This window comes from Equus przewalskii, chromosome 31, assembly GCF_037783145.1.
Source record: "Equus przewalskii isolate Varuska chromosome 31, EquPr2, whole genome shotgun sequence".
Lineage (NCBI taxonomy): Eukaryota > Metazoa > Chordata > Mammalia > Perissodactyla > Equidae > Equus > Equus przewalskii.
Window position 1 is genome coordinate 24879157 of NC_091861.1, and position 17498 is coordinate 24896654.

A 17498-nucleotide genomic window follows, 5' to 3' on the forward strand; every position below is an offset into this window, starting at 1 on the left:
TTCTACCACACAAGTGATTAATCATAAAAGGCAAAATATTATATATTTTTCTCAAAGCTTTTTTATTTATCTTTTCTGATGGAATCACTTCACACCCCCCACCAAAGAAGAATTAAATTAAATTTTTGTATAATGATAATCATAATAATGAACACTAACATAATCAATTACTTACTAATGCATATGGGTTGAGCTGACCATCCACTTTGCAGACATGTAATTGACCCTGAGGTTTTACCATCTGCTGTTACATATCCTGGTTTGCAGTTAAATTGCATTTCCTTATTCAAGGGATATGTAGTGTCAGATTCAGAAATAAATCCATTCTTAACTTCTATATCTGATTTTAAGCATGTTTCTGAAAAGGAGAAAGCATAAAGAATAGACAAGCATGCATCATTTGCAAATGAAAACCTGGAAAAATTCTAATCATTTTAGTTTTTTGTTAGAGATAATAAGGTATGAATTTCCAAAGATATTAATTAAAGATAATCTCTTCAAATTTTGGGGGGACAAAACAAGATTTAAAATATTCAGAATGAGGGGGCCAGCCCCATGGTCAAGTTGGTGTGCTGCGCTTTGGCGGCCCAGAGTTTCACAGGTTCGATCCTGGGTGCAGACAGGGCACCACTCACCAGGCCACACTGATGTGGCATCCCACATGACACAACTAGAAGGACCCACAACTAAAATATACAACTATGTACTGCGAGGATTTGGGGAGAAAAAGCAGAAAAAAAATTTAAAATCAATTCTAAGAAATTATAGAAATCTGTTGGCCTAATGGATCTGGAATCCTGTAGCAAGCCAGAGTCCTCCTAGCAATGGGTCTCTCCTGGGACTAATTTCATTGTTTTCTAGTTTAGTTCTCTTAAGCTACCCCAGAACTCTGTTGACCATCTGGGTTATCTTAGATCAGGTGATGATCTCAGAGAATATTCTGCCATATCTACCACTGTCTTTGGCTCTGAGAATCTGAGAATTTGAAATGTTGGTCATCATGATAGGGTGCTGAAAACTACATGGCTACAGAGTTCAAGGAAGGTTACAAAGATCAATGCATTCATTGATCTTCCAAGTCCAAAATGATGATTTCCCAAATAAGGTATAACTTCATTTGAAACAGTAAAAGTAGACTTCTGTCAGTTACTAGATTTCTTTACAGAGGTCTGGTTCATTTATTAAATAACCCATAGATAAAGAAAAAATCATAAGGGAAGTCATTAAATATTTTGAATCGAATGATAATAAAAAGATGTTAAATAAAATGTTGTAAAATGACACTAAGGTAGTGATGACAAGAAAATTTTACCATTAAGCAGCTATAAGAGAAAAGAACAGACTGAAAATCAAGAATTGTTTCCACTTTAAGAAATTAGAAAAAGAAAAGCACACAAAAGCCAGTATAAGTATAAATTTGAAAAAAATAGACAGACATTAGTAAGATGGTAGAATAGGATGACTCTCCCTCTCCCTGTCCCATAGGCACGCCATATTAACAGCTACAGATGTGTCAATTCCCTTTACTAGAGATACAAAAGCTGGTGGAGAGATTCCTGCTCGCCAGGTGAATGAGAAAATGACAACATCCTAACTGGTAGGAGAAACAGAGATATACTTTCATCATAAACACCACCCCTAGCACAACATCATCCACTTGGGAAGAAATACCCAACTCCCAGCTTCTCCTTGAAGAACAAAGAGTTGGAGCCACATATCTAGTGCCCCATGTTTCCAACAGCTACTTCAGGGTCTGGCTTCTGACTTGCCTGTCTCTGGGACTAGAGAACCCAGCATTTCCTAGTACCTCCTGGGGACTACACGGGACAGAATGTCAGTTATGAATCGGTGTGCGTGCACTTCTCATAGTTCATCCCCAGCTGAGTGCAGAATTAGCAGCTCTCAGTTTCTCCCTGGAAGTAGCTCGGTCACACAGCTAGAAGGAGTCAGACTTCACATCTTTTCCAGCTGCTGCCTGAGAGATTGGCTTCTAATTAACCCAACTCTGAAAGATGAGGGAGACCACAATTGTCTGGATGCCTAGGAGCTCCAGAGAACAAAACATTGGTTTCAAAGAGCATACAGTTTGAGGGGACTGCATGCATTTACCACAGCTCCTCTTTCCAGCTCAGTGCAGAGTGAGTGAAATGTGAAACTCCAGCTCAGAACTTCACCCTGAGTAAAGAAGGAACGGGACCAAACATCTAGCACCTCAACTTATCTGACTACTACTGGAGGGACTGGCTACTATCTTGCCTATCTCAGGACACCGATGGGACTTGGCTTCCTCTAGAGTCCTGGGGAAAGCTAAGTACAAAGACTGCAGGTTGGATGAGCACAGAGTTTTGAGAGCACCCCAGAATCTCTGGCTGAGCTGATTGAAGATTGATTGCTCGATAATCAAAAAGAAGACAATTGTGTCCATTCTCACCACTTTTATCCCATAGAGCACCAGAAGTCCTAGCCAGAGGAATTAGCCAAGAAAAAGGTGAAAGGTGTAAAGGGGCACATGTATATGGTGATAGATGGAAACTAGACTTTTGGTGGTGAACATAAGGTAGTTTCTACAGAAGTAGAAACCTACTGATATACCCCTGAAATTTATATAATTTTATAAACCAACATTACCTCAATTAGAAAACTTTAAAATAACAATATAAAAAATAAAGAAAGGCCTCCAAATTGTGAAGTGAGAAGTAAATTTATCTCTGTGTGCGGATGAAATAATAACACACGTAAAAAATGCTAAAGATTAAATGAAAAAGCTGTTAGAACTAATGAACAATTTCAACAAAGTGACAGCATACAAAATCAACATACAAAATCAGTAGCATTTCTCTACACTGACCACAAACTATCTGAAAACAGAATTAACAAAACAATCCTATTTACATTAACAACAAAAAAATATATACTACACAGGAATAAACTTAACCGAATAAGTGAATGATGTGTGCACTGAAAATTATAAAACATTGATGAAGGAAATTAAAGAAGACAGATAAGTGGAAATACACCCAGTGTCCCTGGATTGGAGTCTTCAATATTTTTAAATGTCCATGCCACTCTAAATGACCTATGGATTCAATGCAATCCTGATCAAAAGCTCAACAGCATTCTTTACAGAAATACAAAACAAACCTAAAATTAATATGTAAATACAAAAAAACCTCAAATAGCCAAAGCAATCTTGAGCAAGAGCAAAGCAGAGGACATCACACTTCCTGATTTTGAACTATATTATAAAGCTATATTAATTGAAACAGTATGATACTGGCATAAAAACAGATAAAAGATCAGTGGAAAAGGATAGAGAGCCCAGAAATAAATACACATATATACGGTCAACTGATCTTCATCAAGGATGCCAAGAACAAACAATGGGGAGAGAATGGTATTTTCAACAAATAGTACTATGAAAACTAGATATCCACATGCAGAAGAATAAAATTGAGACCTTATCTTACACTATACACAAAAATCAACTGAAAATTATTGTATTGCTGTCAATTTCTCCTCTTCAAACCTGTCGATATTTGCTTTACGTATTTAGGATTTCTGATGTGGTGTGTGCGTATCTTTAAAATTGTTATATCTTCCTTGTGAATTGACTCCTATGTTATTATATAATGACTTTCTTTGTGTCTAGACACAGTTTTATATATACAGCCAATTTTTTTGATATAAGTATAGCCACTCCTGCATTCTTTTGGTTGCCATTTGCATGACGTCATTTTTCCATTCCTTCACTTTTATTCTATTTGTGTCTTTAAGTCCAAAGTGAGCCTTTTATAGATAGTATATCATTTGTTCTTGTTTTCTTAATCATTCAGATACTCTATTACTTTTTTAATTAATTTATTTATTTTTGAGGATGATTAGCCCTGAGTTAACATCTTCTGCCAGTCCTCCTCTTTTTTGCTGAGGAAGACTGGCCCTGAGCTAACGTCCGTGTCTATCTTCCTCTAATTGATATGTGGGACACCTACCACAGCGTGGCTTTTTCCCAAGCAGTGACATGTCCGCACCCAGGATCCGAACCGGCGAACCCTGTGCTGCCGAAGCAGAACATGGACACTTCAGTGCTGCGCCACCGGGGCCAGCCCCAAGTCTTTTATGTTTCTATGGATTCAGCCCTCTATGTCTTTTGATTGGATAATTTAATCCATTTACATTTAGAGTAATCATTGATAGGTAGGGACTTACTAATGCCATCTAATTAATTGTTTACTAGCTGTTTTGTAGTTCTGTTGTTCCTTTCTCCTTCTCTTCCTGTATTCCTTTGTGAATAGATGATTCTCCATAATGTTATTCTTTGATTTCTTTCTCTTCATCTTTTGTGAATCTACTGTACATTTTCCTTTGTGCTTACCATGAGCTTACATTACAAAATATCATAGATTGAACAGTCTAGTTTAAGTTGACAACAAATAGCACACACAAACTCTATCCTTTTATTGCCTTCCTCACATTTTATGGTATTGTGTCACAATTTGCATATTTTTTATGAAGTATCCATTAACAAATTATTGTATGTATACTTATTTTTAAACTTTTATCCTTTAACCTTTATATTGGAATTAAGTGACTTATACACCACTGTATTAAAGCACTGGAGTGTTCTAAATTTGACTATATCTTTACCTTTCCCGGTGTATATCTTTGTATATTTTTATAGTAATTAATGTTCCTCCATTACAACTTGAAGCACTCCTTTCAGCATTTCTTGTAAGGCGGGTCTAGTGTTGATGAATTCCCTAAGCATTGATTTGTATGGTAAGTCTTTATCTCTCCTTTATTTCTCTAAGACAGCTTTGCTGAATAAAGCATTCCTGGTTGGCAGTTTTTTTATTTCATCACTTTAAATATATCATCTCACTTTCTCCTGGCATGAAGCTATTGATAAATCTCCTGATATCCATATGGGGGTTCCCATGACTGTGAGGTACTTTTGTCTCTATTTCTGATTTAAAATTATCCCTGTTTTTTATTTCAGCCTGTTTTGTGAGCATGTGTCTTGTAAAAGATCTCTTTGGGTTGAATCTGTTTGGGGACTTAGGAGCTTCTTGATTTTGACAGTCCATATATCTTCCCAGATTTGGTAAGATCTCAGCCATTATTTCTTTAATAAACTTTGTGCCCCTTTCTCCAGTTTTTCTCATTCTGGAACTCCCTTAATGCCTAAAATGTTTCCCTTCATAATCTCTCATAATTTAGGTAACCTACCTTCACTCTGTAATTATTTTTCCTTTGTTCTTCTCTGAATGGAAAATTTCAAATAACCTGTCTTTTACCTCACATATTGTTTCAACTTGCTATGTATATATCAAGAATTTTTTGTATCAATTCATATACATTTGGAGAAAACAAGATCAAATAGGTCCATTCGCAAAACAAGAAGTTGATATAAAAGTTTTACCACAGTTAATATAGATGAGTCTTAGCAAATCATAAACATATTGATTCTCAGACCAGTTTACTTACTGACACCAATGCATTTGGGAGGAGGGGACCAGTCATTCTCCGTACATGTCATTAAGTTCTCCTCATTTGGAAAACTGTAGCCAGAATGGCATTCAACTTTTACAGATTCACCTTGTAAATATTTTTTTCCATAAGGTGGATACTTTCCATGTTCCAAATAATTAAAATTACATTGTCCTAAGGATGATAAAAATGATACAGGAAAATTTTTTAAAAATCCATAAACTTGGTCAAAATAGTAAATTTATAATTATCTTTTCAATATTTAAATTAGAATGGACAAGCATTCAAAAATAATGTATAACTTAAGAAAAACTAAAATTACTACCAACTGTCCCTTGAAAAAGAAAAATTAATATTCTGTATCATTTATCTTTGATTTTATTATTAAAATATGTATAAATGATATAGATATTCCTGTAAAACCTCTATCTTTATTTCTCATGAGATTTTCTTGAAGACCTCCTCATGAAAATAAAGATACACATTGGTATTTTTGCTCATAGAACTCATTCTTTAGCCCTGTTTTTTCAAACAAGACTTAACTGTATTCTCTCATTTGTTTTTCTCTCTCCACTCTTAGAAATACTGATACACATACAATTATAAGGAGGTTTACTTACGGAGGCATGGTACTTCTGGTTCCCATCCTTTTGGTCTGCAATAAATATAATCCCAGCTATATCTTGAAGGAGTCACAAAATTGTTATCACAGTAATAGGAATAATAATGTCCTACAGATACTGGAAACTTTGGCTTATAATAGTGTTCATAGTAGAGCCTTCCATGTTTTATGTCTGGAAAATCACAAGTCTTCACTTTCAAGAAAAAACATAAGAAAACCCTTATAAATAATGTTTTATTTTAATAAAAAACAAATTAGAGATGAGTTGTTTCATTGATGAATTATACTGTCTTATCTGCATAATTATCCTCACTGCGTTAGAATTTCTAGGACAAGAAAATGTATAAAATTCAGATGACTGAGGTATGTGAGGAAATCCTTGGTAATGAAGATAAAATTGTGTCTTTGGGGTCATATGATATATAAACTTGTATCAAGACTCTCCAGGAAGAAAATTATATGGACCTATTTAACAAATTCTCCTTGAGTACGTATATCCTACCCCTGGTTCATTAAATGAGCATCTCGGTTGAGAGATGAAAGTACTGATTTTATCACTCAGCTCATCTGTCTTCTTTTCCATTCTCATCAGAAATCAGAGCATTGCCTTTTCTTCTCAGATCAACTCAATGTAGGGAGATAGCTAGGGTTTAGGGGTGGGTTTTTTGGATTAACATTCATTAGCTTATTTTCTACTTATTGGAAACAATGTAAGAAACGCAGAGAAGCACAAAAATTTTCCATCTATCACATCACACAGAAAGATAGTATTCTTATTCATGCCTCACGCCAATCATGGAGGCAAGTTTTCCTTTATTTAACTAGAGCGATGAAAGTAGGAATAATGGTTAATATTCACATCGCTAAGATTATGGTAAATATTTGATTGTTTATTTCTAATTTTAATTGGAGAATGAGATGGTTTTTGTTTGCTTTTTTTGCTTTTAGTGTGTGTGTGTGCTGAGGAACATTAGCACTGAACTAACATCTGTTCCCAATCCTCCTTTTTTTTCACCTGAGGAAGATTCCCCATGAGCTATCATCTGTGCCAATTTCCTCTAGTTTATGTGTGGATCATCACCGCAGCATAGCTGACAAATGGTGTAGGTCCATGCCTGGGATCTCAAGAACACGGGTCCCTGAAGGTCAGCATGCCAAAATTAACCACTAAGCCACAGGTCTGGCCTGAGATGTTTTTAAATATGTTTTACAAATATTTTTAAATGAGGTATAATATAATTATATTTTATTCAATTATTCTAATCTATTGAATAATTTTAACACATATATTTAAGTGTTATGTTGTTTATAACACACATCTATATAATATTTTCCAGAAAAATATGCTCTTTTCACTGAATGATTTAGAAACAATCTAGAACTTTTATTACCAAATAAATATAAGTTTTTTCCATGGTATATGATGCTATTACAAGAAAATTTATGCAAAATGTTAAAAGAAAATTCCAACACACACACACGTTGATATACACACACAAAATGTTCATTACCAACTTCATCTTCCTTAAGTTCACTGATCCATTTTCATTTTTGATAGATAAGAGAACCTTTTCAAGTGGTTTCTACAGACTTGTTATGTGGATTATAAACTTTGAATCCTTGCATATACTAATGTCCTCTTTTAACAAAGATTTATGAATGATAACTTCTCTAGGTATAGCTTTTTGAGCTAAAGTTCATAACTCTCATCATTGATAGATGCTTTCCCCACTTTTGTGAAGCTTCCAATATTGAGATTAAAAGGCTAATTTATGCTCATTCTTTTTATGTAACATTCTAGGTTTTTTCCCCCCATCATTTTTTGGAGATTGAGAGTAGTTTCTCTTCACTCTTGGATGAATTTCGTCATGATATGCCAAGATGTTTGTCATTTAACAACAATTCTACTTTGGACAACCTTGAGTCTTTGGACTTGTAAGAACTGAGTGTTAAGGAACTCAATTAAATTTTCCATTAAATTATAGAGGAGAAAATTGAACCCTTGTTGTCTGATTTCAGAACAAGTATGGTTATCCACCTCATTATAATGTTTCAAATGATACGAAATATGTAAAATAGTCCAGTGAGATTCTTTTCAAAAGGTACACGAAGGGGGTATAATTAAAATTAGGGGTTATAATTGTCACAGTTAAATGTAGGCACACTTAAACAAGTCTTTACCATCTAACAATATCAATATTGAGGCAAATATAATATTTCATATGTGGTCTGATCAGCACTGACATTGGCAGGACGCAGAACAGCCTCATTCCACCTGTTACACTTCCACCAACGCAGACTGTGTTCTCATTAGCAGTTACAGTGGTTCCCTCAATATTTTGACTCAAATCGATCTCAAAATTGAATAAAATATTCACTGATTTTTAAAAACTGTTTCTAATCTGTCTATAGTTATGCAGCTAATTCCTTTGACCCAAGCCCAGGAACTTACAGTTATTACTGCTAAATGTCATGTTATTAGATTCAACCTAGTATATACGATTCTTTTTGAAAGGTGAATCTGTACTCATGAGATTCACTATCATTATGCCCTGTATCATTCCAGTTGTGAATTTGTACTGCATTTCCCCTAAATCATTAAACTAGTTGAGGAAACACAAGAGTAATGGAGTAGGACTGAGAACAAAGTCTACAAAACCCACAAAGCTATCGCTAACTGAGAAACCATTTATAAAGGGCCCATATGTGTGGACTCACCCTCCCCAGGGCCGAGTACAGAGGGAGCCAATTAAAAAGTGCCAAGATCTTCTGTGGAAGAGGCTTATTTGCCTGTCATAAAGCATTGGCTTGAGGGGCAGACATTTAATTTAATTCACATCTAGAGGCCTACTCCATTACTCTCAGGTGCAGGTCTTAAAATTGGGGTACTGAATGTAGAGTTCAAACCTTTTTCTCCTCAGGGAGATGCTTGGAGTTTTGAACTCCTTCCTGACTGTGGGGCACTGTGCTGGGGGTGAAGTTTGTGGTGAGATGTGTCCAGTCTCTCCTACCCAATTTGATGTGAGTTTTTCCTCATTTGCCTGATGTGTAGGAGTCACTCAGCTAGCTTTTGTTTTTTTCCCAGAGGAAATTATTCTGTATGTAACTGTAAATATGATGTGTCTGTGGGCAGAAGTGAGTTCAAGATCCTCCTACATTGCCATCTTGAGTGACTTCCATAAGGAAAATATTTAACCATGTTTATGATCTATCATTACGGAAATGATAGATCAGCCCAACTGTATCTGAATCTCAGCAAAGTTATTCCAAAGGGATCTTCTGAAGTTCTCACGGACAAGATGGGGAAATGGATGGTTAGATGGATTATAGATAGTTTGCAATTCTGTTAAATAAACCCCTCTGATTCTCAAATGCAGGACTTTGTTCTCAGGCCTACTCTATTACTCTTCAAAGATGGAGGCCAGTGGACACCATCGTGTGCTCTTCCTCCACCTCACTCTTGACCACCAGTATCTCCTGGTAATGAGCCTATATCCTTCTATGACACCATCGTTTTTGTGCCCAGCACCCAGGAGATACCTGTAGATTGCCTGGCTCTGGTGGTTAGCCGGGCTGACACTTGCAGATTCCACACGAGTGGGACAAAGGGAGAAACAGTTTGTTGAGGTTTTTATAGCAGGGAAAGATTTGCTCTGAGCTAACATCTGTTGCCAATCTTCCTCTTTTTTTTCTCTTACCCAAAGCCCCAGTGCACAGTTGTATATCATAGTGGTAAGTCCTTCTAGTTCTGCTATGTGGGATGCTGCCACAGCATGGTAACTGACAGACAGGTGGTGTGGTGCCACACCTGAGAACCAAGCCCTGGTCACCAAAGTGGTGAGAGCACCAAACCTTAACCACTAGGCCATCAGGACTGGCTGGCAAAAGAGTTTTTCACAAACCACCACCCCAAAGGCGCAGGAGAGAGGCAGATGCCCATCTTTTGATGAGAGGCATGTTAGATTGATCTTTATGGCTGTGGCCTGAGAGACGGATTTCTAATTATACACACATCTAAGGAACTACTGTAATCTTGTCCAGAGACCTTAGAGTGTAGGAACTGTCTTCATGCTCTTCCTTTTCCAGGCTCCAGAACACTGGTAACCCCCAGACTGGAGCTGGTACAAGTGCCTGGTAGCCAGCTTTTATGTCTATTACACCAGATTTAGTCACAGCCACCCAGGGGATGTTACTCCATCACCTGACTCTGGAGGCCATTGGGGCTTGCTGTCATGGGTCCCATGGGAAGATAGCAAATGAAGAGATAGTTTGTGGCCCTCTACCAACCCCATAGCACAGTGCAGATGCAGACTGAAATACAACCTCAGTTTTTCTGTAAAAAAGCTTATTAGTTTGTCCTGGGTCTTTAAGCTGAAGGACAGTCTTCTGGTTTGCCACACATCGAGGGGCCTAGTAAGTGCTGTCCAGGGACCGAAGCTGGTGGGCACTATCTGAGTGATCTCCCTCTGCATTGCTGAAGCTTACCAGTATCTGTACCCTCCTCTAGTGCCCCAATTTCTAAGGCTGCAGCTCAGGGGATACCTCTAGATCACTGGGCATTGGTGGCCAGGGGGGCTTATGCTCATGGGTCCTACAGGGCTGTAACAAAGGGAGAAAGCATTTTTAACTGGCTACCACCCTCAGGGCACAGTGGAGGCAAGAGAATGAGGAGTCCACTCTTGCTATGAAAGAGGCCTGTTAGCCTATCATTATAGCTGAGGCCTGAAGGGCAGACTTCAAATTAAATACACAAATAGGGGCCTACTGTAATCTCTCCAGAGACTTTGGAGGGTGGGTACTATCACCACACTCTCCCTTTGCTGGGCTCAAGAGCACTGGTATCTCCTGGAAGGGAGCTGGTGCCCTGGTTTTTATGGCTACGGCCCAGGGATAACAATTTGATTGGCTGGCTCTGGTGGCCAGTGGGGCTCATGTTCATGAGTTCAACAGAACAGTAACAAACAAAGCAACAGTTATTAACTGACCATCACCCCACAGCTCAGCTCAGAGGGAGCAGACAGAAATTCCTGTATCCCATTCTACCCCTGAAAGAAGTATATTTGCATACTTTAAAAGTTGCTGCCTGAAGACCTGGTTTACAATCAACCTAATCTAGATGCTTGACTGAGAGTTTTCCCTTTAGGATACTGACAGGTCTTGGCACAACCTCAACTACTGGGATTTAAAAATAAATCACAAAGGCAACCAAGAGCTAACACACAGTTGAACAATAAGGTTCATCATCTATGTGAGGTGACACTTTCAAGACTGGGAGAAGTGGCTTTTTTACCTAATGCATAAAAATCAACACAGAGAGTAAAAAAAATGAAGAAACAAAAGAATATGTTCCAAATGAAAGAAGAAGATAAAACCTCAGAGAAGACCTTAATGAAATGAAGATAAGTGATTTATCTGATAAAGAGTTTAAAATAACAGTCATAAAGATGTTAACTGAGCTCAGGAGAACATAGTCAGAATTTCCACAAAGAGATAGAAAATATGAGAAAGTACCCAATCGAAGTCACAGAGCCAAGAAATACAATAACTAAACTAAAAAAGACAATAGAATTCAACAGTGGGCTAGACAAAACAGAAGAAATGATCAGTGAAGTCAAAGACAGGGTAGTGGAATTAACCCACTTAGAAAAGCAAAAAGAAAACAGAGTGAAAAGAGCTGAAGGGACATATGGGACAACATCAAGCAGAAAAACATTCACATTCTAGGAGTCCCAGAAGGAGAAGAGAAAGAAAAAGGGGCAGAAAACTTACTAGAAGAAATAATGGTTGAAAACCTCCAGACCCTGGGGAAGGAAACAATCCAGATTCAGGAAGCATAGCAAGTTCCAAATAAGTTGAACCTGAAGAGAATCATACCAATAAACATTATGTTAAAATGTGAAAAGTTAAAGACAAGGATTGAACCTCAAAGCAGCAAGAGAAACACAAATTGTTCTCTGCAAGAGAATATCCGTTAGACTATAAGCAGATTTTTTTCAGCAGAAACTTTGCAGGCCATATATCAGTAGCACAGTATATTCAAAGTACTGAAGGAAAAAAGCTGCCAACCAACAAGACCCTACTTGGCAAATTTTGTCCTTTGGAATTGAAGGAGAAATAAAGAATTTTCCAGACAGACAAAAGTTAAAGAAGAACATCACCACTAGATGGGCTTTATAAGACATGATAAAGGGGTTTCTTTAAGCTGAAGTGAAAGGGTGCTAATTAGTAATAGGAAAACATATGAAAGACTAAATCTCACAGCAAAGGTAAATATGGAGTAAATTCAGAATAATCTAATTCTTTGAAATTGGAGGGATAATCACTTATAAAGTTGTACAAAGATTAAGAGATAAAAGTAGTAAAAATATAACTACAATAATTTTTTAAGAGATACACAAGATAGAAAGATGAGGTTGTGACATCAAAAATATAAAAGGTGGGAGAGTGGGATAAAAATGTAGAGTTTTAGAATGATATCAAACTTAAGCTGTTACCAAGGTAAAATAGACTGTTATAAATACAAGCTATTTTATGTAAGCCCTATGGTAACCACAAAGCAAAACCTATATTAGCTACACAAAAGCTAAAGGGAAAGGAATCTAAGCATCCTACAACAGAAAATCATCAAATCACAAAGGGAGAGAGTAAGAGAAGAAGAAAAGAACAGAGGAATTACCAAGCAGCAGGAAAGCAATTAACAAAATGGCAATAAGTACATACTTATCAATAGTTACTTTAAATATAAATGGACTAAATTCTACAATCAAAGACATTGAGTGTCCAAATGGATTAAAAAAAAAAAACAAGACAGATCTATATGCAGACAACAAGAGACTTACTTCAGATCTAAAGATATACACAGACTGAAAGTGAAGGGATAGAAAAAGACATTCAATGCAAGTGGAAACCAAAAGAAAGGGGGGTAGCTATACTTATATCAGACGAAGTACTTTAAAACCAAGACTGCAATAAGAGACAAAGAAAGACATTATATAATGAAAAGGACTTAACCTGATAACAGGCTATAACATTTGTAAATATTCATGCACCCAACATAGGAATATTTAAATAAATAAAGCAAATATTAACAAACCTAAAGGGAGAAACAGACAGCAATACCAAAATTGTAGGAGACTTTAATACCTCACTTTCACCACTGGATAATTCATCCAGATAGAAAATCAATAAGAAAACATTGACTTTAAACAACACATTAGACCAGATGGACTTAACAGATATACAGAACATTCCATCCAAAAGCAATAAGATACACATTCTTCCGAAGTGCACATGGAACAGTCTCCAAGGTAAATCACAAAGCAAAGCTTAATACATTTAAGAAAGTTGAAATCATATTAAGCATTTTTTCCAACCACAAAGGCATGAAACTAGAAACCAATTACAAGAAGAAAACTGGAAAATCCACAAATACATGAATATTAAACAACATGCTACTGAACAACGAATGTGTCAAACAAAAAATCAAAAGAGAAATCAAACAACTACCCTGAGTTGAATGAAAATGGAAACACAACATACCAAAACTTATGAGATGCCAAAAAAGCAGTTCTATGAGGGAAGTTCATAGTGATAAAACCCTACATTAGGAAACAAAAAATCTCAAATCAACAAATCACCTTTATACTTCAAGAAACTTGAAAAAGAAGAACAAAGCCCAAAGTTAGTAGAAGGAAGGAAATAACAAAAATCAGAGTGAAAATAAATAATATAGAGATAAAACATCAAGAGAAGACATCAAGAAAACTAAGAGCTGGTGTTTTAAGAATATAAAAAAAACTGAGAAAACTAACTGGATCCACCAAGACTGAAATAAATAAAATCAGAAATGAAAGAGGAAATATTACTACTGATACCAGAGAAATACCAAGGATCATAAGAGACAACTACAAACAGTTATACTAACAAATGTAGCTAATAATTAGAACAGGCTGATTAATAGTCAAGAGATTGAATCAGTCATCAAAAATCTTCCAACATACAAGATTCCAGGACCAAATGATATCATTGGTCAATTCTAAAATATTTAAAGAAGAATTAATGCCAATTCTTCTCAAACTCTTCAAAAAAATAGAACTGGGAAACACTTCCAAACTCATTTTATGAGGCCAGCAGTACCCTGATTCCAAAACCAACTAAGGACACCACACAAAAAGAAAATTAAAGGACAATATTCCTGATGAGTATAGATGCAAAAATCCTCAGCAAAATATTAGCAATATTTATTCCAGGGATTCAAAGATGGTTCAACATTTGCAAATCGGTCAATACAATAGGAGGAAGGTGGCATCAAGTTGGCAGCGTAGGCAGATTCTGAATTCACCTCCTCTCATGGACACAACAAATTTACAACTAATCTTGGAACAATTTCCCATGAGTGAGAACTGAAAACTGGATAGAAAGAACCCCCACAACAAGGGACGGTGCTGACCGAGGAGGAAGAGGCAGAAATTCCTCTCTGGAGAGAAAATCCCACTTTCAAGTCACAGCACTTCACAGTTGGCTGGGAGCAATCTTAACATACAGAAACTTCCCTGGGGGAGCTGGGGATTTGAGCAGGGGAGCAATACCACAACAGGTAATTTTTGGACTCAGTACAACCAAGACAAGGGTGATAATATCTGGCTTTGTTGTCTGTTATCTAAAATTGGGAATACTTCTAGGAAACCTATTAGATATGAGGGGAAAAAAGCCTGCTCTTAAAGAGCCCACACACGAATTCACCTGATTCAGAAAACAACCTAAAATCACCAGAAAGAAAGGTATACAGTCCTTTGGTGAAAAGAGACTCATTGAATAGGCTCCGCACGCACCTCAGTGGGAGCTGAGACCTCCCCAGGGACGCAGACATTGGCAGCAGTCATTATTGTGGCCTAGTACAGGTGTGCTGACACAGACACTGTCAGATACCATTGGAGTCTCTCCCCTGGCCTGTTAGCCCAGGGTCTGCCACATCTACTACAGTACCAATTTAATCAAAGCTTAGCCAAGGCAGGCAGCCCACCCCAGGGACTGGCCCCACCCAATAGCAAGCCCGTGGGCAGCTTGAGGGCCCAAATTGGGGGAGTCTGGAAACTTCAACCAGGCAAGTAGGTCCACCTCTGTGGAGAAAGGCCTGTGGGAGGGGCAGACCTGTGTTGGTGGAGTGTGTGGGGCCTCTGCTCTGGGGTGAGTGGGTCTGCTTCAGTGCATTGGGGCAGGTTCTAGGGGCAGGACTGTGATGACAGGGTGTGTGGCCCTGTGGGTGGGGGGCACTTTCAACTGCAGCAGACTTGTGCTTCTCAAACAGTCACATAAGGGATCAGCTCTGCCTTCCAAAGCCTAAAACAATTGGGTTTTCCCATGCCTGGGGCTGGTCCCACACAGCTGCAATTCTGAGAGACCTGAAAATAGCCTGGCAGGCCAGGGGCCTACAGCAATTGTAGCCCCTGAGCCTACCAGCCAGACTTGGGGCCAACTGACTTAGAAAAAAACTGCAACAGGAATGTGCTATTAGACCTTGCAGCCAACTGTCCTGGGGCGCCCCATGCCTGACAAAGTGACTGAAGGGTCTTCAGTAGCTACATGCAGCTGAGCATTAAATCAGCCAGCCAGGGAAACAGCCTATCCTCCCCAGGCATCTGCAGGGAGATCAACCCTGCCACAACAGAAGGACATATGTAACCCACACAAGTGTCATTCCTGGAACATTTGTAAATGGTGACAAGTGGGAAGCAGACTGCTGGGCCCCATAAGGCATCTCTTACATAAGGCCACCTCTCCAAGACTGGAAAATGTAGCTGACCAATCTAACACATAGATATAAGCACAGAGAAAAAAGTAAAATGAGGAGACACAGGAATACATTCCAAGTAAGGGAACAGGAAAAAAACCCAGGAAAAGAACTAAATGAAACAGAGTTAAATAATCTACCTGACAAAGAGTACAAACTAAGAATCATAAGGATATTCACTGTTGCTAGGATAAGAGTGGATGACCTCAGTGAGAACTTCAACAAAGAATTGGAAAATATAAAAAAGAAGCAATCGCAAATGAAGAATACAATCCCGGAAATGAAAAATTCACTAGACAGACTCAAAAGCAGAGGAGATGGCACAGAAGAATGGACTGGCAAGCTACATGAAAGACTAGAAGAAATCACTCAAGCTGAACAGATAAAAGAAAAAAAGAACTAAAAAGAATGAGGAAAGTCTAAGGGACCACTAGGACAACATCAAGTGCACTAACATCTGTATGATAGGTGTCCCAGAAGGAGAAGACACTGACAAAGGGGAAGAGAATATATTTGAAGAAATAATAGCTACAAACTTTCCTAACCTAAAGAAGGAAACAGACAACCAGGCATAGGAAGCCCAGAAAGGACCAAATAAGATAAAATCAAAGAAGCCCACACCAAGGCACATTATGATTAAAGTGTCAAGAATTAAAGATAAAGAGAGAATCTTAAAAGCTGCAAGAGAAAGCCAACAAGTGACATACAAAGGAGGCCACATAAGGCTATCAGTTGATTCTTAGCAGAAACCTTACAACCTAGAAGGGAGTGACATGAAATATTTAAAAGCTTAAAGGACAAAAAACTACAGCCAAGAATACTCTGCCCAGCAAGAATTATCATTCAGAATAGAAGAAAAGAAAAAGAGATTTTCAGAGAAGCAAAATCTGAAGCAGTTGATCCCCAAGAAACTAGCCTTTCAAGAAATGCTGAAGGAATTTATTTAAGTGGGAAAGAGAAGACTACAGATAGGAATAAAAGAATTATTTTAAAAAGCAATAAAACCACTGGGAAAAGTAAAGATACAGTAAAGGTAGCAGATCAACCACCTAAGAATCTAACATGAAAGTCAAATGACACAAATCTGTGGAGATTAAACAAAATGCTACTGAACAACAATTGGGTCAATGAAGAAATCAAAAAATACTGGAGACAAATGAAAATGAACATATGACATGCCAAAATTTATAAGATACAACAAAAGTGCTTCTAAGAGGGAAGTTTATAGCAATACAGGCCTACCTCAACAAACAAGAAAAATCTCAAATAAACAATCTAACACTGCACCTAAAGGAACTTGAAAAAGAAAAACAAACAAAGCCCAAAATAAATGGCAGGAAGAAAATAATAAAAATCAGAGTAGAAATACATGAAACAGAGACTGAAAAAATGGAAAAAATCAATGAAACGAGACCTAGTTTTTTGAAAAGATATAACAAAATTGACACACCTTCAGCTAGACTCACCAAGAATAAAAGAGAGAAGGCTCAAATAAATAAAATCAGAAATGAAAGAGGAGAAATTACAATGGACACCTCAGAAATACCAAAGGTTATAAGAGAATACTATGAAAAGCTATTTGCCAACAAACTGATAATC

General features: G+C 37.4%; 1 protein-coding gene across 18 annotated transcripts in view; it reads right to left on the bottom strand.

Moving 5' to 3' along the window:
• Window positions 1-17498, bottom strand: part of LOC103554612 (complement factor H) — a 162718-nt gene that overhangs the window by 62497 nt on the left and 82723 nt on the right. For 11 of the 18 annotated variants that reach the window (XM_070602388.1, XM_070602390.1, XM_070602385.1 and 8 more), the window contains 3 exons: window positions 6108-6302; window positions 5485-5661; window positions 176-358 (listed from right to left, as the gene is read on the bottom strand). The exons of 4 other annotated variants lie outside the window; for them this stretch is intronic. In XM_070602388.1, the coding sequence (XP_070458489.1) occupies window positions 176-358; window positions 5485-5661; window positions 6108-6302 (555 nt within the window). The remainder of the gene's footprint in view (window positions 1-175; window positions 359-5484; window positions 5662-6107; window positions 6303-17498) is intronic. 3 more of the 18 variants (XM_070602387.1, XM_070602393.1, XM_070602392.1) reach the window with 1 other exon arrangement.